The sequence below is a fragment of the Mesoplodon mirus genome (assembly GCF_964341445.2).
Source record: "Mesoplodon mirus genome assembly, chromosome: 4".
NCBI lineage: Eukaryota > Metazoa > Chordata > Mammalia > Artiodactyla > Ziphiidae > Mesoplodon > Mesoplodon mirus.
Genome location: NC_138979.1, coordinates 176,678,403 through 176,703,858, shown reverse-complemented (window position 1 = coordinate 176,703,858; position 25,456 = coordinate 176,678,403). Strand labels below are relative to the sequence as shown.

Here is a 25,456-nt window from a genome sequence, read left to right as displayed (position 1 = left end):
AAGAATTCCATATTTTTATTTGAAATCTGATTGTAAAATGTTGGCTCAGTTGCTTTTTTTAACCCTGAGAGCCAAGCAAAGCACGTTAGTGACAGTTTTAAGAGTGCCATTTTTCCTCATTTTATCTAACTCTGGACACCAGACTAACAATTGGAATCCACCTGGACTGCCGAGGGTTATAGAATCCTCAGGTTTTATAATGAGTGTTGTATACCCATTTTAGCTTTAGTCAGGGTTGGGCACAAATTTTGAAACAAAAATTTCAAATTGATCACATGCATCTTTTTAGCGTAACTTCAGAGCTTAGTCCTCAGAAGGACCAATCCATTGAATTTGCATGCCACCAAATCAACATCACCTTTGGGCCCTATGAAACGTACAAGTTGATTTGAATGCCCATTTTATGGTTAGCTAATAACTTTTTATAAAGGATAGGCAAATTTTGGGTTGTCCTTATCCTGAAGATTTGCGTGTTTCAGGATCCTTTCAACCATTTTGTGTCTGCATCGCCAATGCTCATCGTTTAATTTTATAGGTAATTCGGGTCCAGCTGACCTCTTACGCCTCTTGACATCTCCCCTTTTCACACTATGGTCCTAGCAGGCCTCCTTATAGGTCTTCAAAGACGCCGAGTTCTTTCTCACCCCCAGGCACCCTAAAACTCTCGTTTGCCCCTTTGCCTTTGCCCCTTGGGTATCCCTGTCCCTAAAGTTCATTGGCCTGCTATGAGAACTTTCTCTTTCAACTGGACTGCCACTCTTCTCTGGACCTTATTCTCTCAAGATTGTTCCAGTTCTCCCTGGGTCAGGATCCCCAACCACCCTTTGTCTCATGGGCTACAAGGGAAAACCAATTCCTTATTCATTCACTCACTTAGCAAGACCTGTGTGCGTTCACCATGTGCCTGGCATGGTTCTGGGTTCTTGGAACAGAGCCATGATTAAGATACTCTGCTCTGCTGGTGCTTGCATTCTGATTGGCCATTAGGCAGAGGAAATTACAGGAAATCTGAATTACTGAGCATGGCTTCATGACATGTCGAGAGCTATGCTTATTCTGTGAGATAGGAAGGCAACACGATGGTATGATAGCATGCGACTGGGAGGGAGTGCTGCTTCAGGCTGGTTTCAAGGAAGGCCTCTGCAGAGGTGCCTTTCAGACACCTGAAAAATGAGGAGGCACTATACTGCCTGGGGAAACAGCAAGCACAATGACTCTGAGGCAGAGGTGGTTGCTTGTCTCTGAAGAACAGGGAGAGCTGGAGAGGCTAGCAGGTAATGAACAAAAGCTGGAACTGGGATGTAGGCAAAATCTTATATACAGTTTTACGAAGATAAGTTTGAATTGTATTTATATTTTATTACACCAAACAATCTGATTCTAGAATATTCTCTCCTCTAGAATATCCTAAGCCTTTTTTTAAAAAAATCTTTTAAAAGGCCCATTAACTACACCTTCTACCAAAGAGCCTTCCATGCCAGTGTCCACCTTAAGCAACCCGAAAAACTGAATTTTTAACACTAAAGGTATATTGCTTAACCTATCTCAGATCAGAATTTTAGGCAAGGCTCCCACTTCCCACTTGTGCATTTTGTTTTCCTTCCCGTTATATTTATGCAGTATTTTTCATCACTGTCAGAAACTACCGTTTTGAAAACTTAGCACTGTATTGATATTTTGCTTGTCAATCCACATCATCAATTGTAGTGATTAATATCTGAGTAGCTCCCTTTGGTCTTTCTCAGCCACTTCTAGTCCAGGACATCATCATGTCACATATAAGCATGTGCCATAACATCTTACCCGTTCACTTGGCCTTTGGCCTCTCTGTTTTTGAAACCAGCTTTCCCAAAGCTCTTTAGGCCTGTCACTCCAATTACCTTTAAGTGAACCTTCATTACTGTCAACATGTTATCATATGAAATGATGATGTATAAATATTGGAAAGGATGATGCCTAATTATTTGCTGATATGATTGTACACCTAGAGAACACAAGGAAATTAACTGAAAAGCTACTGGAACTAATGAGGCAGGTCAATAAGTCAACAAAAACCAATAGCTTGTTTGTATACCAGCAATAACCTGGTAGAAAATAAGATGCAAAAGTACCACGCTCAACAATGTCTAATCCTTGGAGCACCAGATGGGTCATAAGTTCCAAGCAAAGGTGAGTGGAATGGCCTTGTCTCAGCCCCAAACCACACATTGTCACACAGGCCCTGAGCAGCTCTGCTGGTACCTAGAATCCTGCTGAGTCTCTCAGAAAATCGTTCAGTTGGGTTCTGGTATTCACCCCTCTAAAGTGGCTCAAACCCAGTGCCAGAGGCCAGGAAGGAGCTGATCCCACACCTTTCATGCCTTCTCCAAGTAAGATATGTTTTCTCCAAAAGCTGTGTTTCTCTTATGCACAAGGGCAGCCCTGTCTCCAACACTGAAAACATTCTCAGGCCCAAAGCAGATTTAGCTTTTTTGAACAATCATCTGAATCGTCTCCCAGGGACTTTTAGTTAAGTGCAGAGGATTACTGTGTGATTCTACTTATGAGGTCCTTAGACCGGTCAAATCCATAGAGACAGGAAATAGAATGGTGGTTGCCAGGGGCTGGGCAGAGTAGGAACTAAGGAGTTGTTATTTAATGGGTACAGAGTTGCAGTTTAGGAAGATGAAAAATGTTCTGGAGATGGATGGTGATGATTGCACAACAACGTGCATGTACTTAATGCCACTGAACTGTATACTTAAAAACAGTACATTTTATGTATATTTTATCACAATAAAAAATACATAGGATGGATCACTGTATTTACTCCCTTCCAAAATTCCACCTAAATGGAAGTAAAGGGACTTCCTTGGTGGTCCAATGGTTAAGAATCCGCCTGCCAGTGCAGGGGACATGAGTTCGATCCCTGCTCTGAGAAGATCCCACATGCTGCGGAGCAACTAAGCCCGTGCACCACAACTACTGAGGCCATGTGCTGCAACTACTGAAGCCCACGTGTCTAGAGCCTGTGCTCCGCAACAAGAGAAGCCACCTCAATGAGAAGCCTGCACACCACAATGAAGAGTAGCCCCTGCTCGCCACAACTAGAGAAAGCCCGCGCACAGCAATGAAGACCCAACACAGCCAAAAATAAATAAAAATTTTTAAAAAGGAACTACATAAATGAAAGTAAAGAAAAAAATATAAACTCATAAGTACAGAGAGACCAGCAGAAGAGATGAATTCATTAGATGAGATTTGACTGTCATAGAAAAACCTAATATAACAGTGACTTTACATGCTACAAATTTTTTTCTCTCTCATCTTCAGGAAGTGTAGAGATTGCCAATCCAGGGCTGATAGGGCATCACACAGTGTCAGGAATCTGCTTTCTGTATTCTTGCTTTACATACATGGCTTCCATTGCTAGTGTCAACTCATGGATCTAAGACAGCTGCTATGGTGCCCATGCTTACATCTGCATTCCAGCAATCAGAAAGCAAAAGGAGGGTGGGAAAAGGCCATGTGCCCTTTCTTTAAGGTCACCTCCTTAAAGTTGCACACACCACTTCCACTTATATGACATGGGCCACCCTGGTTTTCATTCTGGGTGGTCACGAGTCTTAGCTTGAGCACCCTAGAGGCAGACCCTGAGATAAGTGAAAACTATTTTTAAAAAGTGCTCCCAGGAAGAAATGGAACAGGTAAAAGGGGGTGGGAGATAAGAAAAGGAAGCCAAGCAAGGGTGTAACAGTAAACAGAGCCTCAATTTTGCAGACAGGTCCCGAGGAAGTATAGTCACATCTTAGAGATGTCCCACTGTGGGCAGGGGAGTTGTGTCATTTTATTATTTTTTTTTTCTTTTTTTTTTTTTTTTTTTTTTTTTTGCGGTACACGGGCCTCTCACTGCTGTGGCCTCTCCCGTTGCGGAGCACAAGCTCCAGACGCGCAGGCTCAGCAGCCATGGCCCACGGGCCCAGCCACTCCGCGGCATGTGGGATCCTCCCGGATCGGGGCACGAACCCGTGTCCCCTGCATTGGCAGGCGGACTCTCAACCACTGCGCCACCAGGGAAGCCCAGTTGTGTCATTTTAAAACGCTACTGAACAAGGCTGTTTCAGCTCTCTTGGGCATAGGCAATGTGGGCTCTGGCAGCCTGAAGGCAGTCCTCTGCCGAAAAGAAATGGGTGCTGACTTTTGGGAGTAAAAGCACCCCAAGGATAGGTGTGCACGAAAACGGTAAAGGGGTGATGGGATCAGAAGGGGCACTGGCATCTTTTACTGTACCATTGTCCAGGTAAAAAGTGACGGTTCAATTACCATGCCCAAAGGGGAGAACAGACTTTGGGGAACAATTAGCAGTCACTGCCAGTTGAGGCAACAGCAGAAGAGAGATGCGAACTTTTCTCTGGAAGACGGAGAAGGTTGATACAGGAATGAGCAGAACTGAGGAAGGTGCATACTAAGCATTAAAGAGAAGGACATCCAGCAGTACACAGGACATGAAGCAACAACTATCATGGAAGGTGGGGGTGAGATGTGGACTGAAACCAGGCGGATTGATTAAAAATATCCGAAAAACAGCTGTTTCCCTAGAGAGGGGCCATTCATCAATAAAAAGTATTTTAGGGCTTCCCTGGTGGCGCAGTGGTTGAGAGTCCGCCTGCCGATGCAGGGGACATGGGTTCATGCCCCGGTCCGGGAGGATCCCACATGTCACAGAGTGGCTGGGCCCGTGAGCCATGGCCACTGAGCCTGCGCGTCCGGAGCCTGTGCTCCGCAACGGGAGAGGCCACAACGGTGAGAGGCCCGCGTACCACAAAAAAAAAAAAAAAAAAAAAAAAAAAAGTATTTTAAATAATTTGCAGAACTAAAAGACATGGTTTTTGGAAGGGTTTGCTGAGTCCCCAACATAATTAATGAAACAACAAACCCACCCCAAGGCACATCATTATTCATTTCAGAGCATCACAGATAAAGGGAAGCGTCTACGAGGTTCCAGAAAGAAAAACAAGGCCCAGAGAATAGGTCAGGGGAGAGTGGAGCAGGGAAACAGAGGACCCCGGGTAGAAAGGACTGAGTCCAAGCAAATAACAGAATTCTTGATACTTTCTTGAAGAATTAGGAGCATGTTTTACAATTCTGTTGCTAAGTTTTAGAAGGATTAGTGATTCTGAAATAACAGAAAATTGTGCAAATCTAAAAGATGGAATTTGTTAACTTCAGGAAGAACAGAAGTTTGAAAAATAAAGGACATGTAATCTTAGCATATCATTTGGCTCAGCAATGAACAACACTTATGTAGTCATATAAAGTAAACTTTAATTAGTGATGTTACCAATAATTATATCACTCTATTGGGAGCTCAGAAGGAAGGGAAATAGAGGCATGTGGTAATACAAGACTGCTAAATCTTTTATTTTCTGTAATAGAGAGAAGGTAATGTCTAAAATTCATGAGAAAATGGCAATATAAGCATACTATTTAGAAATTCAGAGGGAAAGATCGGACTAATATTTTAAATTCTACTTTAAAAAGTGTTTTTTTCTTCACATTTGCATAAATAAAACATCTGGATGGTTTCATCAGAACAAAGGAACTGTCCTCCTGAGAGAAGAATTGGTGACGCTGCCTTGAGCAATGGAAACCAGTGTGCAGTTGACAGTACTTTTTGTTGTTGTTGTGGTTAGCTTTTAAAAAAAATCTTCTACCTGTTGAGGTTACAAAACTCCTAAGTTCAGAATTTCAGCTGGGCAGCCTGGATCCCACCACGTGGAGCCATGCAGATTCATGGGCTCTGTCTGATGTGGTATGTTTGATATTGCTGGGCTGATTTTGCTACTCATTAAGTGATGATGAACACCCTTATTAGCTACAGGGGTTTGGGGTACGAAAAAGAAGAGGTGTCTTCAGCCCAAACTTCATCAAACTTGTATGTCTTTTAACTTTTTATTATAAAAAATTTCAAACCTATGCAAAAGTAAAAGACCAGTATAGTGAACCCCTATGTACCCATCACCCAGCATCAACAATGATCAAGTCCTGACAATTCTTGTTTCACCTACCCTGTCGCCATTTTTCTGAAGCACATCCCAAACATCATATCATGCTATTTATCAGAACCAAACTTTAAGTCTCTCAGACCATAGTCCATTGCACTGTAAACAATCCTCCATAAGGAGGACTTTAGGACGTAGCTTTTATGTTAATAACTTAATACATGATGTGAAGACGTATATTTTGTTTTCTTCATTAACTGCAGTGTCTTTATGGCATAACATGAGTTTATGGAAATGGCACTCCAGAGAACTTACACCTGTAGGAAACAAGAGCTTGATTTACACTAAACTTTACACTGTCACCCAGGAACCCAATTACGTCCTAAGTTCACGTGGCTCCTTTTCTCAAAGCAATCCCTCAACCTACTCTGAGTTCCTACACTGGCTTACCAGGTCCTATGTGATCTGCCCTCTTCTATTCTTACTCCTTGGTCGTCACTGCTTACCACCATTCGCCAGCCCACTCTGCTCCAGCCATCCTTGCCTTTTTGCTAATCCTCTAACCTGGCAAGGATTCTCCTACCTCAGGAACTTTGCATCAGCTGTTTCTTTTGCCTGGACTGCTCTTTTCCAGATACCCACATGTCTTACTATCTTATTTCCTTCAAGTCTCTGTTCGAATATCATCTTACCGGTGAGGCCTTGCCTGACCACCTTCTACAATATTACAAGTGCCATTTCTCCCCACATCCCTTCCATATCATTCTTACCCTGTTTTATACTTTCCCCATAGCAGCCATCACCACCTGTCTTATATTTATTACATTTAATTTCTCATCTGTTCCTTCCCAGTAGAATGCAAGCTCCACGAGATCAGGGACTTTGTGTGTTTTCTCCTGCTGTATCCCTGGTGCTCAGAATAATGGGAGACACATTAATAACTTGCAGATCACCTTTATGTCACAAATTTAAAACTTTACACTTAATAGAACTCACCACGTACCAGGCACTGTTCCAAGCACTTAAAAATTACCTTACTTAATCCTCCAAACAACCCTGCCCCGTAGATACTATTATCATTCCCCATTTTACAAATGAGAAACTGGTACAGAGAGGTTAAGTAACCTACCCAAGGTCATACAACTAATAAATGAAAGATCCAGGCAGTCAGGCCCCAGAGTCTGCACATCTAACCCGTGGGCAATGATGCCTTTCAAAAAACTACATGGAGGGCTTCCCTGGTGGCGCAGTGGTTGAGAGTCCGCCTGCCGATGCAGGGGACACGGGGTCGTGCCCCGGTCCGGGAAGATCCCACATGCCGCAGAGCGGCTGGGCCCGTGAGCCATGGCCGCTGAGCCTGTGCGTCCGGAGCCTGTGCTCCGCAACGGGAGAGGCCACAACAGTGAGAGGCCCGCGAACCGCAAAAAAAAAAAAAAAAAAAAAAAACGACATGGAAAACATTTAATAAAAACTTCCAGAACGAGATGCAAATTTTATTTGAAAAGCATTCAGATTTCTGGGAGGGCTACTATTCCTAGGTGCCATCAGATTTCAAATACTGGAGGCATGCCCAATGTTCCATTCACAAATGAAATGAAATGAACTGAAATCTGTGGCGGCCCCTGCTGTGAATAAAATCGAAGAGAAAGATGCTGGTACATTTGGTGCTATGCTTCAAAGACCTGCAGACCTATCCTGCTCTTTTCAAAGTAAAAATTGTGGCAGTCTCTCTGGTCAGGTAGTGTGTGTCCACGTACCACTGCAGCAAATGCCTGTGAGTCACGTGACTTATTTTCCTTTAGGGAGGAAACCAAGCAATTCAGGACACAGGTGTGTGCACCAACTTGTGTAACTGAGGGCCGTGGGAGGGGTGGGGTCTTGCAGGGCTAGTACCACCAATACCTTAGGAGAGTTCACATTAGAAGAGCTTTCCTTCTGTATTAAGTTGGCATACTGTCCTCTAAAAAGTTATTTTGAAAAGAGGTTGTCTGGGCTTCCCTGGTGGCGCAGTGGTTGAGAGTCCGCCTGCCGATGCAGGGGACACGGGTTCGTGCCCCGGTCGGGGAAGATCCCGCATGCCACGGAGCGGCTGGGCCCGTGAGCCACGGCCACTGGGCCTGCGCATCCGGAGCCTGTGCCCCGCAACGGGAGAGGCCACAGCAGTGAGAGGCCCGCGTACCGCAAAAAAAAAAAAAAAAAAAAAAAGAAAAGAGGTTGTCTGTATTTTCAACTTCATGGGTTAGGTCGGCTTCATGAATAAAGCTCTTCGTATATTAAAGAAGGCAGGGTATCAACTGTGAGCTGGAAAGCCAGCAGAGAACATTTCCATTATGAAGGTCATCAATATAAGTATGTTTGCTGCCTGGACACTTGAATTTGCAACCCATCCCTTCTGTGTATCCTTAGTTAATACCGTAGTGCCGGGCACAGAGCGGCCCTTGACAGGGTGTAGAATAATCGTTACTGTATACGTGTGATAAGTTATGTAAAGTCCACTTCCTGTCCGGTGGAGGGTCTCCGCCCAGTGTCCTCGCACCGCTGCCTTCGCGAGTGTAGTCAGAATTAAAACACTCAGGTTTCACCAACAGAGTAAGAGTCCACGGGGTTCCCTTCCCAGGCCACGCCGGCTTTGGGGGGCACCCACCGAGGGTCGGCTCTACCTCAAATCCAGCCGCGGTCGGCCGAAAGCGCAGCGTCGCAGCGGGTTCCGGTCGCTCTTCCACCTGCTGCCAAAGCGGGCAGGCTACGTGGAAGACGACCTTGGCCTGGGCTGGAGGCCGCGGCCACCGCGCCCGTTCTTGGTCCTCCGAGATCCCATGCTCCTTTGCGCCAAGGAGACGCCCGGCGGCTCTGCAGGGCCTTTGTACGTCATCGCGGCGCCTTTCTATGACCTATTGCCGCGTTCAGTGTGGGTGTCATGGCTGTCGGCGTCGAGTTGGCAGGAGTTGCCAACGGAACTGGGGAAAGTCACTAAAGCAGAGGAAGAAGTGGCCTAACCCGGACTGTGGGAAGTCGTGAGAATGAGCGGAGGCCCCACGGGGGTGCCCATGTCACTGGAATTGGGCCCCTGGTAAAGTCCCAGGCCAGGCCTCTGCGTTTCTAGTCAGAGCCCGGCGGTAGGTGGGGGTCCCCGAAGCCGGCGTTGCCTAGGAATCCCTGTCTTATCAAATCCTGAGTGTTGTGATTTGGACCAGTCCCCCGGAGACAGCGGTTCGAGGACATTTGGCGGGGTCGTCCGACGACGCTGGCCGCCTTTCTTGGAGCGGAGCAGGTTGTTCTCTAACCCGCAGCGATGTCGTCCTGGCTTGGGGGCCTCGGCTCCGGCTTGGGCCAGTCCCTGAGTCAAGTCGGGGGCAGCCTGGCTTCCCTCACTGGCCAGATTTCAAACTTTACGAAGGAGATGCTGATGGAGGGCACGGAGGATGTGGAAGGTAACAGCTGGGGCGATGGGAGGGAGGGGTTTACTGGGACCCTGGGAGCGTCCGTTTGGTCCCCAAGTCCATCTGTCACGAGACGCAGACAGGTCCAGAGGAGTGTCACTCCTTTTGCCTCTTAACCGATTTTCTCTAGTGAGAGACCACTGGGGTCGGGGGGTGGGGGAAGAGTCCTGGTTCTTCGCCGTTGAGTACCCAGGATAGCTCAGCAGAGTGGAACTGCCCCTACGTCGCGTAGAGTTTATTTTTGTTTGGTTCATCCACGCCCACCTCTTCCTTTGCCCTTAACTTGGGGGCGGAACTGATTTTGATCCTCTTCCGTTATACTGACACAGTTAAAAAAATTATTTGTGTGTGACACGTCAGTTGGGGTTTTCTTCGATTTTCGTTAACTATTGAAGTTAACTCATAATTAAGATATTTAGTGACTCTTACCCTTTCTCACTTGAATATATTGTTAGTGAAACATGGGTATGGTTTTCCTATTACTTTATATAGTTTTGCTTGTTCTGGTGACACATTACAGCGTTCCAGCTGAAATTGTACTTTTGTGCCTAATTGCCCGCTGCCTCCCCCACCCCCCCCACCATATTTCTACAGTAGAACAAGCTTTGGGTACCCTGAGCAACCTTCACTCATTTTTGAAGTCCTCATTTTGTTTTACTAATGAATAGTGACCCAGAGTTACATGGTAATCGTTGATTAAGTTAATTACCCCTTTGATTTCTTGATATTTCTTTCAGCAAGTAGTATTTAGATCAAAAGACTTTTTAAATTTCATTCTGGGTCTGCCTCCAGAGAGATAATGGGTGGTCTTTTGGATGAGAGCAGTTTCTTTGGCAGTTTGTTTGTTGTAAATAAATTAGAATTCTGGTTTAACTTTTTAATACTGATTTAACTGAGTTTTCGTGTTTATTTGGTTGAAATAGAGAAAGATGGTTTGATTTAGAAAAATAGTATCTATATTTAGAATTTCTGTAGGGTCTATTTAGAAGGGAGGAAGATTGGGGAGCTGCCGAAATCCATTTAACTGCTTGGGGGTCCATCAGGTGGGACAGGTTGGGGATGGGAGTTAAAGGGATTCTTCCTGTGTTCAGGAAAGGCTCATGTGACCCTGAGGGCAGTCAGAAGCAGAGAAGGGCTAGATAACATGGGAAATGCCTAGTCTCTCCTTGTTTCCTAGATAGGGGAAAACAGTTGACTATTCCTTTGACCCTAAGCCAGAAAATAGGCACCCCGTCTCCAACTTGGATGTCCTACAGGCTTAAGGTAGAATTCAGTTTGTTCTTCCCACCGAATGTGCTCCTGTATTCTCAATTTTAATGGTTTCACCATCCACCCGTTCTCCTAAACTTAGAAATCTTTGTCACTTTGTTTTGCCTCTTTTTTTCCCGCCTACTTCCAATTAGTCACCAAATCTTGTTCATCCTGTGCCTGAATTGTTTGTATTTGTCCTTTCCTTATTATTCCTACTTCCTTACTTCAGATCCCCATTATCTCTCCCCCACACTATTTCTCTTTCATGTCCTGTCACTTGTTTTTCCTTACTTTACTCCATTTCCTGTTGTGTTGCCAATTACTTTTCTAAAAACAAATGTGCTTTAAAATCTCTTGACTCTGTTACTTACAGGATAAAATCCAAGCCTCTTAATTTTGGGAGACCAGAAACCTATCCTGTCTGGGTTCAACCTACCTCTTCCAGTCTTACCTCTTGTTCTCTCCCCTTTTCTCCCAATAGCCACATATATGCACATTCATATACACAAGCATGCTTACACCCAGAGCTTCTGCACAGGCAACGTTGTGAGGTACCTACACAGCTCCAGGCCTTTGCATGGAAAGCCCTTCCTTTCTACTTCCTCCACTACCCTCCTTTACCTGGAAAACAATTTTTCCTGTATGACCGTGCTCACATGTCAGGTACCTGGTGAAACCATTCTCACTCCATGGCAGGTTGAGTTGTGTCTAACAGAACTTTGTGGATCTCTCTCTGACAGCTCTATTTTATTTATCCTTATATTACCAGTATGTGGACCCTTCCTTGGTACATAGTAGATGCTCAATAAAAATTTTTGCTGAGTGATTAAAAATCTGCTTTTCTTGTTTTCCCTTTGCATTAAAATAGGACTTGCTTAACACCCAATTTATTAGTTTTGTGACTCATTTAAAAATAGGGTCAGAGTGCAGTTCATTTATTCATTCAACAAGTATTTATTGAGTGTCTACCCTGTGCTAGCAGTTTGGAACAAGAACAGTTCCAAAATAGCACTGTTGATACAACTTGAAAATTATCCATCTTTACAATATCAGGAAGTTGCTATTTTACCAAACACTATATTGATTTAGGAGCTTGGGCTTTTAAATCAGACACGGATTGAAATTCCACTTCCATGTGTTACAAATTGTGGGATCTTTGGCAAATTATTAAATACTTAACCTTTAAAAAGCAGAGTGTTCTTATCTGTTAAATAGGGATAATTATACCTATCATGAAGTTGGGAGGATTAACTGAAATCATGAGTGTAAAATGCATGGCATTGTGCCTAACAAATAGTGAGCATCAATAAATGATAGTTGTTATTTTTGTTTTCCCTCACTGAGGAAAACTTTTTTGGTCTGCATAACATCTCCCCTTTATTCTTAAAAAGACCCGGATTTTGTGGGGCAGGCCCTGGGGGGAAAAGTCTTCATGACTTTTTTTTTTAATCCCTCTTTGAAACAACTGCTGCTTCTAACAATGACCTTACTAAACAGATTAGCTTATAATTTGTTCCCTTCTAAATAGCAATTAGACAATCCTGTCAGAGTTTCAAGCAAGATGTATAAACAACCACCCAGGCATCCCCACCTGGTGATTTTCAAAACAAGAAGAGTGGGTTTGTCACTATTATTTATCGGGTGCCACTTGTATTTTCTTTTGATTTACGCTAATTCAGATAAATTATTTTTATAGTATTAAAGGGCTGTGAGTAATGAAAAATACTAGTACTTAGAAAAGAAATCTAACTCTGGATGATGATTATCTGGCAGCATCAGCTGTGCCATTTTGGTACTGTGGGCCTCTGACTTTCCTTTTAAATGAAAATGTACAAAACAAGACTGAGCTCATTCACATTTTAAATAACTTGTGTCCTCGTTACTTGAAATAAGTGTTCTTTTGCTGCATTTTTATTCTTTGTTTGTATGTCATTAATTTTTTGGTAGTATTGGGAGCAGAAAAAATTAGAAGTAAGGCCCTCTAAACCCCAGTTTCATAAGAGAAATACGTCCTTGGGAATTCTGTGGCGGTCCAGTGGTTAGGACTCGGCGCTTTCATTGCCGAGGGCCTAGGTTCATTCCCTGGTCGGGGAACTAAGATCCCACAAGCCACACGGCATGGCCAAACCAAGAAAAAAAAAAAAGAAAAGAAATATGCCCTTAAAACCCTAGCTGCGTAAGTTTCATCAAAATTTATACTAAGCCAACAGAGAGAGATTAATTTTCCATAACAAATTTTTTTTAAAAATTATTTTATTTTTGGCTGCTTTGGGTCTTTGTTGCCGTGCGCTGGCTTTCTCTAGTTGCCGTGAGCACGGGCTTCTCATTGCGGTGGCTTTTCTTGTTGCGGAGAACGGGCTCTAGGCTCACGGATTCAGTAGTTGTGGCTCGCGGGCTCTAGAGTGCAGGCTCAGTAGCTGTGGCGCACGGGCTTAGTTGCTCCGCGGCATGTGGGATCTTCCCAGACCGGGGCTCGAACCCGTGTCCCCTGCATTGGCAGGCCGATTCTTAACCACTGCGCCACCAGGGAAACCCCATAACAAAATTTTAATGAACACTTCCATGGGGTAAAGGTAGATGCTCTAGGGTGTAGAAGATAGGCAAAGAATGACTTACATGACAATAAAGAACATTTGTGACAATAGAAAGTTGTGATAACAATCAAGTGATGTTTGTCTTCTGAATTTGTTCTCAGATCAGCATGCCATTCTGTTTAAAGCTCAGTGAAATATACTTTCCTTAAAATGCCTGTTTACTTCACATGGTGTTGACTGAGTATATATTCAGTATATGCTCTTTCTTTTGTAGCAGAATTACCTAATGCTAGGAGAAAGGAAGTTGAAGCCATTCATACAATCTTAAGATCAGAGGTAAGGAAACGTAAAGATTTAGATTTTTTTCTTTTTTGAAGCCATGAAAGTTATTCATACTTTATTTCAGTCCTCTCTTTTTAATGCACTTTTTCTCTCTTTCCCTTTATCTTAGTGTTTTTTTAAGCCCTGTCATCTTCCTTTGATGAAGAATATATTTACATGTTACTGCACTTTGCTATTAAATATTCCCACTGCTGCTTCTGAATGCTGGAAGAAGGAAATCTGCCAAGTTTAGAAAATAACATTGGCAACAGTTTATCATTATCAAGGATTTACTATGTTTTATTAGTATGCTAAACTGCAGTAGTACATTTATTTAAATATAATGTGAAGAATGCAATTCTGTTTAATCTAGAGCTTTTTAATCCCCTAACATTAAAAAAGTGTGATATTTGTATACAGAGAATGTAGAATATAGGAATAGCAAATTAATTTTACCATTTTTTCATTATTAGTCAGTGCCTCATGGTAACTAGCTCTGGACATTGTACTTAATAGGGATGAGGAAAACCTGGAAAGGGTTCAAAGGAAAGCTGTAAAGAAAATGAAAGGTTTTAAAGTGGGATCTGTTGTAAAGTACTAAAGACACCCAACTATTTAGCCTTTGGATAAGAACAGCGAGGGAACACTTAATAGTATTTCAGCACACAGTATTCTTACGGGACTGTGGTAGCATGTTTTCCCTTGCTAAGCCCATAAAAGAGAAAATGGAATTTAAATATAAGAAAATACTTTCTGACAGCGAGCATTACTGGGGTCTGGTCTAGATTATCAAGGTCAGATTGTGGAATTTGAAAGTAGAGGGATCTCTCAAGAGGGACTATTGAAGTATTCTGCCTCAATAGAAGATGGCAGTTTGGTGGCACTTAAGAGACCTTAGCTGTAATTACCTAATTAGTAGATGCTTCAGTGACAGATGAATGTAATAGCTTCTTTCTTTGTAAGGCTGAGATAGGAAATAGTCCCTATAGTCCCTAAAGAAATCCTTGAGAAAGCACTCAGGATGGGCCCACCCAGGAAAATCGGATGGCAGAGCTGTGTGTAATGGTATTAATTAAGGTAAATTTGCCCGTATACATTTGTGGGGGGCGGGGGGGGAGCAAATGGAGTTAACCTGCCTAATGAATGACTGCTCTGTGTTGAGGTTGAGAAGAGAGAGAGAAATCTTCTGTCCCTCTGTTGATTTCAGCTCTAGTCTCTCTCCTAATTTTATCTTTGGACTGAGGCAAGTATGGTTCTAGTGTTCAAAGATATTTATTTTTGGTATAACACATCCCCAAATGAAAGCCAACTTCCTTGCTTGGTGCTTATTCAGAGTACCATGAGCTACTCAAATACTGGGTTGGCCTAAGAGTTTGTTTGGGTTCCCGAACAAACTTTTTGGCCAACCCAATACTAGAGGAAAACAGACTATTGGACTTCCCGAGGACTTTATTTTCTAAGGTGGTTTTGACTATACATGATTCTTGCCTTCTATCAGCACATGAGCACTTCATAAAGGTAATGCCTTATGTGACTGCAATAAGAGAAAATGAACATATGATTGAAACCACTAGGAAATTACAATAGAAAATTCTATTTATTTAGAAAGTTTTAGTATAGACAGAGGGCAGTATGTTTTCTAAAGGAAATTAGATTTGCTTACAGATGTTAAGATTTGAAATTGACTTAATTAGTTAAGTTTCCTCAGTTGCAACTAATGGCAACCAATCTAAGCTAATTTAACCATCTGTACCAAGAAAAAGTCTTCACATTTACCACCTTGATCCAATGTACTTTTAATTTTTTTGTTTTGTTATTTTATAAAAAATTTACAAAAGTAAGAATAAAGTGATAGTGAAAAACTTCATTAGAAATTGTAATAAGAACTTATATATAGCAAATTCAGATTTTTATTCCATGTGTTTCTGCTTTTGAAAGCATATATGCTCAAAATAGGCAGTGTTCTTTGAATGCAGTTCACTGCTTATTAACTCTTTTTGTGAACTGGAATGTATCTTGTAAATACTGATTCCAGATTTCAATTACATCTCTAATAGATTTTAACCTATTATTACTTCTGGTTCTTTTTCCTGACTTGTGTCATTAAAACCAATACTTATGAAAACTTTGACGGCTTATGATTTTGTTAAAAGGCATGGCTGTTTGCTCCATAATTACAAAGCATTTTTATTCTTAGATTTATAAATACCAATTAGAGTGATCAATCCACTGAGTTTTTTCATTTTTATGTCATGTTTCCTCCTAGTCACCTGTGTATACACCTGCCTTCAGCATTTGTCCATGTAGGGACTGTATCAAGTAAATGCTGGTGTACAAATGTCATACATAATGAAAGAATACTGTTACATATCCATTTAGTAAGGTGGCATGAATGGTTCAGGTTTTTGTCACAAAATATTGTGAGATAAAATCTTTTCTTATAGAATGACTAACTTCACGAGAACACCATATTTCCTTTTTGTTCTTAGAAATGTATTGTTCACTCCTCAGTTCTTGAGTTTGAGAAATTCATCTAGGATGTTGTTATTCAATAGACTTGTTATTCGAAGACTTGTCTGAGATTTTGCTCCTACATTCATTTTCACCACAACCATTAGACTCTAGAGTGCTGTTTTCTGTCTCTTTGCATTTATCTCTCAGTTGTCTAATTGTGGAATATTTTCCTCTGTCAGTTTTCTTCTCTGTTGAAAAGTGAAAATTCTGAATTTTCAATTGTGTTCAATGAAAGTGAAAAAAAAAAAACTCCCCCCAAAACAAACAAACACAAAAACCACTGCAAAGATGGTGTCTCCAGATTGGCTTTTTCCTTTTTAAAAGATGATGCAGGGCCTCCCTGGTGGCGCAGTGGTTGAGAGTCCGCCTGCCGATGCAGGGGATGCGGGTTCGTGCCCCGGTCTGGGAGGATCCCATGTGCCGCGGAGCGGCTGGGCCCGTGAGCCATGGCCGCTGGGCCTGCGCATCCGGAGCCTGTGCTCCGCAACGGGAGAGGCCACAGCGGTGAGAGGCCCGCATACCGCAAAAAGAAAAAAAAAAAAAAGATGATGCAGTACTTTGGGTAATGCAGTCAGAAAACTGGTTATTTCACTGTTGCATCATTCTTCTAGGTGATTCCATCAGTTCTTCTGTTTTCTTAAGTCTTTTTTTAACATAGTTGTAAATAATTGATGATTAATGATTAATTCTTAGGATGATAAAATAGCAAAATGTTTCAAGATACAGAAAAAACAAGATCATTGTGACCTCATGATTATTCTTAGATTTATATTGTAAAAGGGCCCAATGTACCCTTATGGTAATTGCAAGATAGAATGAGTTTTAATCTTTTTTTTTTAAGTGTATTTTCTCTTTGTTTGTTGGAAGACTACTAAGAAAGAATAAACGTTTTAAATATCAGTCCTTAATACTACTCAAAAAAGAAACTCACAAACTAAAATTGGTTCCAGTAGACCTTGATGATATAAAATGGCATAAATTTTAGCCAGTCTTTAGGAAAGGGCTTCAACCGGAACTGGATGCCATCAGGAATCCACCTCTCTCATTTTTATTCCTCTCTGTTCTTTGTGTGTGTTTATTCTTTTTTCCTTTCAGATCAGCCCCCTCTGCTTCATATTTCATATAACAGAAAATATGACCCCAGACAACTCCTGCCATGTTTTGGGTCAGCCACATGAAGAGAATCTGTCCTTCATATGCTTTATCAACCTGACTCTTACATGGCTAGGGAGATGAGGAAAGACAACCAATTAGTTATTGGCCAAATTGAAAGTTTTCCAGCTCTAGTTATTCATCAGAGTTAAACAAGTAGCCTTAGGTATTTTTATGTGAAAAAGCCTAGAGTGGACTTTATGACTAGGTTTTGACTTTAGTGTATTCTCTTGCTTCAGTTATGTATGGTATTTTCATGTGAACAGCTCACAGAAAATCGTGCAAAAGCAGTCAGTAGATAAGAAGGTAATTAGTTGTGTGACCATTGGTCCTGTTTCTTATTCATATTTCTGTAAGATAACCAAGGTCTGTTAGATTTCTGGAGATGGACTCCCAAACTAGGGTTTGTGTGTGTGATAATTTTTCCTTTATTTTACACCATTGATTTTCTCTGGGAATTCATTTAATCTCCCTGGATCATAATTTTCACATCTGTTGATGTAAGAAATTCCTAGAATCTAAGAAGAAAACAGATGACATCCTCAAAGTGAAAAAGTCTTCACCTTCTAGCGGGAGCTTTCTTTCCCACCATGAATCTCCTTATTCTCAGTTACCATTGTTAAACTCTGCTTGCAGATACATTAGTAGAATTCTTAGTACATTATTATCTGTAATAATTTGTAAATTCCTTTTTGCAGAAAGTTTTAGTGTCTGTTTCTCTTGCTCCATTACACCCTTATTCATTCAGATGCCAAAGGATGATATTAGGTTAACATAATTTAATACTTAGGTACATAAAATTTAAGTAATTTTTTCATATTTGCCAACATCTTAAAACAAAAGACTGTGATGTCTAGATTCATTGAATTATATTTAGAGTATTTTTTGTACTTCAAACTGTAGTTTTCCAAACTGAGTTCTAGTAGTGGTTTTTAAAATGGATTTTTCAGAAGTGCCTCACTCAGGAGCCTAGGGTTCAGTCAGACAAGTAATGTCAGGTTTTGGCCTCCTACCTATACTTCAGCCATAAGTCTTTTTAAAAAAAGGTTTCTTTAAAAAAACTACTACTGTTCAGGGAGAAAACAAAAGTTTAAACATGTAATCTAGGTCATTCATTTACCAGACATTTATTGCCTACTGTATGCTAGACACTGGGTGTACAAAGATGGGGGAAATGCTGATCAGTGAGTTTTTCTTAGCAGAAAATCAAACTGAGCAAGATTTTTTAAAAACTTGGGTTCAGAATTATGCATAATCTCTATAAACATGCTTATTGCACTTGTGACTTTAATTGAAATTGTGGTTTAAAGGTCAGAATTCTGAGACCTACTATAGTACATCTTTTTTGTGCATGAAGCAATATGTTTTTCATAATGCCCTGCACATAACTGTTACTAACATGTTTTATTTTTAGGCTTTTTGTTGAAAACACTTTTTTCTTTGCTTCTAGAATAAGAGACTCAAAAAACTTTGTACTGATCTGGAAGAGAAGCATGAAGCATCAGAGCTTCAAATAAAGCAGCAGTCTATGAGTTATCGAAATCAACTGCAACAGAAGGAGGTAAAGGTTATTACAGTTACTTCATGTTTACTTCACTGTAATGTATTTAGGATGGTTTCTAAGAGTTATAATAGAAATCAAGCTCTGTTTAGATCCATGAAAATATCAGAAGGGTGTTGAAATTAGTAATTTCCAACTCAGTATGATATCACTAATTTAACAAGAACTCTGTAAGCTTTTATGTTTATATTACATAAACTAACCTTTGTGGAGTTTAATTTCTACTTTCCAAAAGAAGAAAAGTCTTTGTGTACAATATCTTCAGGCATTTGTTGCTTATAATTTCTGATTTTATTAAACTTATTTCTCATCTATTTACCTAAATTTGTTTTAAATCATTGTGATTGTTAATAACATTACTTTTTAAAAAAATGATTTTAACTACAAGTGTTAACATATGCTTATTAGTGTTTACTTGATTTTCCATGGAAAAACAGAATATTAGGCATTTTATAGTTGACTTATACTGTTCTATAATTTTTCCCCCTTTAGTTTGATAGAAATGGTTATTTTGGAGTTAGCTTATCTTTCCTTTGCAGTTTTGATAATATTATATGATTTAACCGATGTTACTACAAATCCTTAAAATAATAGACTATGTCCCTAATGTTTCATTCTGTCGTTGAATTCTCTTTAGTGTTTAGTACGTAAGTGGAATTCAGTAAATGATTCTGTGGAATTGAGCCACAGAATTTCTTGTTTAATTATCCAGATCACTGGGGAGTTCTTCAGATTGTTGATTAAATGTTCATTTCTACCATCATTTTATACTTGGGTTTTTAAAATTTAGATGCATTGATTTCAAGTTCTTTTAGTGACATACTAAGATGAAAAATAAAAGTAAACCACATTGAAGATAAATATAAACATTTAAAGAAAAACTTAAATTTCCAATCTGTTTGGAATTGATTTTATAAAATACAATAAAAATGAATTACTACAAAAATAAAATGAATGTAAAAAAGCAAAGTTACATGTTCAAATTAAAGTTAAAAGCCCACTTTTTTTTTGCAAAGATTCAAAAGATGTAAAATTACTGTCAACTTGCTTTATTTTTTAAAAAATTTATTTATTTGTTTACTTTATTTTTGGCTGCGTTGGGTCTTCGTTGCTGTGCGCAGGCTTTTCTCTGGTTGCGGCGAGCGGGGGCTACTCCTTGTTGAGGTGCGCGAGCTTCTCATTGCGGTGGCTTCTCTTGTTGGGAGTACAGGCTCTAGGTGCACGGGCTTCAGTAGTTGTGGCTCACAGGGCTCGAGCCCGTGTCTCCTGCCTTGGCAGGTGGATCCTTAACCACTGTGCCACCTGGGAAGCCCCTGTCAACTTGCTTTAAAAATCTTTAAGCCTTACTCTTTCAGTTTCTTTACTTATCTTGTCATGGACTGGTAGCAAACATTCATGGCATTGGTCCACAGACCACACTTTGAGCAGCACTGATTTACAGATACTCCAGTAGAGCAGTAGCTGAATCACCCAGGGGTTTACAGCTGAATCATAAGAAGTACACATTGTTAGGTCCTCTAGGAGATTCTGATTTCGTGTACTGGGAAGGGGCTCTGGTATGGGTATTTTTCAAAAACCCCATAGCTGATTCTGATGCTTACATCCTAGTTGAAAAAACTGCTGTGGAATAATCTGGCATTTTATTTTCTACTTAACTATGGATATTAGAGGGCAAATTAAGAATTCAAGTTTAGGAATACGTCTTTGTTAGTAGAGTTTGTACTTTTTAACTCTACAACTTGATATAAATGTCTGTTGTATAATGAGAACTTTCTTTGCATTATAGCTACATTTGAAAAGAATTGTTGATTTCAGTACTTTTTACTAGAATGAAAGATAATATATACTTTAGATCTGCTATTTTCTGAATCTATTGGTTGCCCTCGTTGTGATGTTCATACTGCCCAAAGATGCAATTTGCCTCATATCATTTATGGGAAAATAAAATTTGTACATTATTCTAAATCTCCATTAGAGAAGGGGCTCTGATACAAAAAAATGTCTGTTTATTATGACATTTAACATCATTGTATTTGGTTTTTGTTTGTCTAATTGCTTGACATTAGAAATACTGTTACTTGCTGACTGTCTCAGTATCCAACTTTCCTCTGTTGTGGCAGGTTGTCTTTTGGACTAGCTTGAGTATTTTACAGAAAGCTTATTTCAGTTTTCTCTAGCTTGCTTTTATGTTTTGAGTACTCTTTTACTTAGAATGGATGTGGCACTATGGTAAGTCCTAGTTTTATAACTTCTTTTAGACACTGACCTGGTATTGCAAACCTTCAGTCAAAACTCTGCTCGGGGTTTCACGGTTTGTATACTGTCGTCTCCCTGAGTAGTGTCAGATTTTCACTGGCCTTTCTTTGCCAAGGCTAAAGCCAAGGCCTCTTTCAGTGCATGATTTCCTTCTAAGACTAATGGGCTATTAATCACAGGCTTACTGTGAAGGTCGGATTAATAAATCAAAGCTTCCTTCTAGCTGTGTTGTGTAGACCAGTACAAAGTTACCTGATTCATGGTGCATTTTAAGCCTAAATCCAACCATACATAATCAGTTACAAAAGACTCTTCCAACAGGTGTTCTAAGGAAGCTTACAGTGCATAGACTGTTGCAGCTTTTATTTTCTCATCTCTTGAGCCTTGATAATCACAAACAGAACCCTAAGAAATTGCATATACTATACTACCTGATATGTAGAAGATGGTCAACTGATGTTTAACTGAGCATTTTATTGCTTTAGTTAATGTATGAGTGGAATTCTGTTGCTCATATTAATTGGAACATTATCTATGCTCTATGGTAATCATGGTTTTGAAATAAAAATATTATGTTGGGGTGTTATAGACAACTTGGATTCAGTTGATAGAGTACTGTCGTTGGGTAATCTTAAACTATTATCACTTTTAACATTATGAATGTATAAAAGGGTCAATATGGTTATTTTGAAGTACCTTCTCTAAACTATGGATTATAAATATAGGTAGAAATCAGCCATCTTAAAGCAAGACAGATTGCGCTGCAGGATCAGTTGCTGAAGCTGCAGTCAGCTGCTCAGCCAGGGATTTCAGGAGCTCGTGATACACCAGCAACTGCTGCATCTCCTTCATTTGGTTATGGTTTAAGTCATCCTGCTTCAGCGTTCCACGATGATGACATGGATTTTGGTGACATCATTTCATCACAACGAGAAATAAACAGATTGTCAAATGAAGTTTCAAGACTTGAGTCTGAAGTTGGCCATTGGAGGCATATTGCTCAGGTAGGTAGAATTTTCATGAGTTTTTGAAAACCGTGAGTGAATAAAAGTAACGATGCTATGTGTAGAAATTTTGGTATCAGAAAGAACCCTGGACTAGGAAATCAGAAACCTGTATTCTGATTCAGCCAGTGACTTTTTAAGTGGTTTTAGTCAGGTCATCTTTCTCTCTCAGCCTCAGTTTCCCCTTCTGTACAATATTTGGAAGAAATTTCCAAAAAATTTAAAGCAAGAGAACCATGCTTTAAAATAAAATTAAAAGCTACAAGTCCAGCACTTACTTAAAGGAGACAAAAATGGAGTTGCTGTGGTTGAACCAGCACCTCTTCCCCTGGAGTCCCTGAGACTTCTCTGGTGGAACCAAGGCACCAGATTTGAAACTACTTGCTTAGATGTTGTCTGAGGTTCTTCTTTGCATTAATTATATGTAAAATGAAAAATCTGATAATTGGTATTATAAAACACATAAACTGTTATGTGTTGTTTCTCACACATTAGAATAGAAATTAAGTCCTTCCTATTTTGAGCTGTTAACTTTCTTCCAAGGATCCCTTTTTTGTCTTCTTTATCAGATTTTATGTATTACCGAGGTTGCCAATACACACGAGACCTGAAATAAACCGGAACGTTGTTCATATAGACTTTATTCCATCAGTGTGAAGAAAAATAAAGTACATAAGTAAAGAGATTATTTTCTATCTTTTTGTGAGTGTAACCTTGTTGTGTAAAGGAGAAACCCTCCCAATTAAAATGATCTCCTTGCTTCCCAAGTTGCTAGACATTCCCAGTACCCAGAATAAACCTTAGAGAGGATGATCTGTTTGTCCATCTTATCTCTGAAAGATGGTAGTTCTTAAACTTTGTATGTGTAAGAATAACCTGAGGAACTTGGTAATATTGTAGGTCCCCTGTCCTATACCTTCAGAGAGTAGAGATTAGTATTTTGTAGCCTATTTTAGGATGTTGAAAAATATAGTCAAACAAATCAGTACCCAGGTGATTCTGATGATCCGAGGAACACATTTTAAGAAACGTTGCCTAGGTAAGATTTCATGTGGAAAATATTTGGTATATTTCCTTTAGCATATCTCAAATGCCTACTATGTGACAGACCTGTCCTGGGATGTTACAGTGAAAAAGGTATAATTGGCACCCTTCAGGGGACTTAATTTTCTAATAAAGCATAATAAAAATTAATATTTGTATCATACTTTACAAGATGTTTCCATGTATACTAATCTAATATATTATCTTTAATAACTATGAGAGGTATTTATTACCTCTGTTTTGCAGATAAGCAAAGTAAAAGTTTAAGTAATACATCCACTGTCACAGTGATTAAGTTGTGCTTCAAGCACACATCTTTTGACTTCAAATCCTATGTTATTTCCAATGTACTGTATTCCTTCTTTTATCCAGAGAGCAGCTTTTGGTTCCTTAACATGCTATAGTAAATGTTAATAAAGATAAGTGAGCAACATACAGCTTTGAATGAGAAGAAAATCATGCAAAAGCCAATATATTAATATTAGCATTATTAGCAATGTTAATATTAATCTTAGCATTAATGTTGGGTAACTTTCCATTTTAGAAATTAACCTTTTAGGAAGCTGCTTGATTATCATCAGATTTATATTTTGTTGAGCCAAGAAAAATATTCTGTGGTGTTTTCCTTCTTATTTTGTACAAGTATTGTCTTCCCTAATTAGTTAACAAACTCTTGAATGGTATCTTGTATTTATTGTGTATTAGTCACTATTGGACTAGGTTCTTAAAAAGGTGCTTGGCATTCTTTAATAAGAATTTGTCTGGGAAATAAATGCCCCCCATTTTTTCTTACTTACATTTGTTTTTTAAATTTTTTAAAATTGAAGTATAGTTGATTTATAATAGTTTCAGGTGTACAACACAGTGATTCAGTATTTTTATAGATTACACTCTGTTTAAAGTTATAATAAAATATTGGCTGTATTCCCTATGCAAATGCCCCTTTTTAAAAAAACCTATCTTCTAATAAAGTTAGTTTCTGACTTTCTCTTTTATAAGAAAATCAGTACAGTTATCTCTAATCGTGTTTTTCTGATCTAGACTTCTAAAGCACAAGGATCAGATAGCTCTGATCAAAGTGAAATCTGCAAACTACAAAATATCATTAAGGTAAGGTGGATTGTTGGAACAATGGCTGTTATACATCTAAAATTTGCTTATTAAAAGTATAAGCCTAGGGGCTTCCCTGGTGGTGCAGTGGTTAGGAATCCGCCTGCCAATGCAGGGGACACAGGTTCGGGCCCTGGTCCGGGAAGATCCCACATGCCACAGAGCAACTAAGCCCGTGTGCCACAACTACTGAGCCAAGCCTTAGAGCCCTCGAGCCACAACTACTGAAGCCCATGCACCTAGAGCCCGTGCTCTGCAACAAGAGAAGCCACTGCAGTGAGAAGCCCGCGTACCTCAACAAAGAGTAGCCCCCGCTCGCTGCAACTAGAGAAAGCCCACGTGCAGCAACAAAGACCCAACACAGCCAAAAATAAATAAATTAAATAAATAAATTTTTTAAAAAGTATAAGCCCTAAATTAATAAAAGGCTCAGTTATAAAAGTATTTTATAGATTATGATATTCACTTTTTTTGCTGTTTTTATATCTTCTCCATTCTTTATGGCACCTTAAGTATATAATAATATCTCTCTTTCCAAAATCATTTGATTTTGGATATTTATTTATTAGGTAGTTTATATTTCATAAGTTTCTATTTTCTATTGTATCTCGTAAAACAGTCTTTATTAAAACAATTCTAGGGTCACTGAAATTTCAAGGGTTAGGGTTAAAGGATACTGACAAAATACAATGTTAATATTATTTATTGTAAACAATTATTTTCCCTTCATGGTGGAATTTTGCTAGTTTGTGTCAATTATTTCCTTCAAGAGAAGTCTCAGTTACATATACTTAGCATGTCAGTGAATTGTTTTTAGTATGTAAATTATTGTCATGTATAGAACTTTTTTAGTTTTTGGTTTTATTGTTATTACAATACCAGTGTGGATGGGTTCCTCATTCAGACCTGGCTTTGAATCCTGGCTGTACTAGTTACCAGCTGTGCTGCTTTAGGCGAGTTACTTAACCTTTACAAGCTTCTGTTTATCATCAGTGAAGTAGATATCATAATACCTCTCTTGTAGGATTGTTTTTGAGGTTTAAATGTAAACTTCCTTGTCAAGTACTGGCACATAAGTAAGTGCGTAGGACTAAAGAATAACTTTACTGGGACTTCCCTGGTGGCTCAGTGGTTGAGAATCCTCCTGCCAGTGCAGGGGACACGGGTTCGATCCCTGGTCCGGGAAGATCCCACATGCTGCGGAGCAACTAAGCCCGTGCGCCACAACTGCTGAAGCCCTCACGCCTAGAGCCTGTGCTCTGCAACAAGAGAAGCCACTGCAATGAGA

General features: G+C 39.8%; 1 protein-coding gene across 4 annotated transcripts in view; it reads left to right on the top strand.

The window, feature by feature from the left end:
- Positions 1–5,440: 5,440 nt before the first annotated feature.
- TRIP11 (thyroid hormone receptor interactor 11) overlaps positions 5,441–25,456 on the top strand; it is a 78,584-nt gene continuing 58,568 nt past the window's right edge. For 2 of the 4 annotated variants that reach the window (XR_014293775.1, XM_082617827.1), the window contains exons 1-6: positions 5,443–7,964; positions 8,195–9,412; positions 13,481–13,542; positions 18,644–18,754; positions 21,736–22,014; positions 24,100–24,168. Coding sequence is in view for 3 of the 4 variants with exons in the window: in XM_082617827.1 (XP_082473953.1) it covers positions 9,274–9,412; positions 13,481–13,542; positions 18,644–18,754; positions 21,736–22,014; positions 24,100–24,168 (660 nt within the window). In the remaining variant the exon portion in view is untranslated. Of the gene's footprint in view, positions 7,965–8,194; positions 9,413–13,480; positions 13,543–18,643; positions 18,755–21,735; positions 22,015–24,099; positions 24,169–25,456 lie in introns of all 4 variants that reach the window. The other 2 variants (XM_082617828.1, XM_082617829.1) reach the window with 2 other exon arrangements.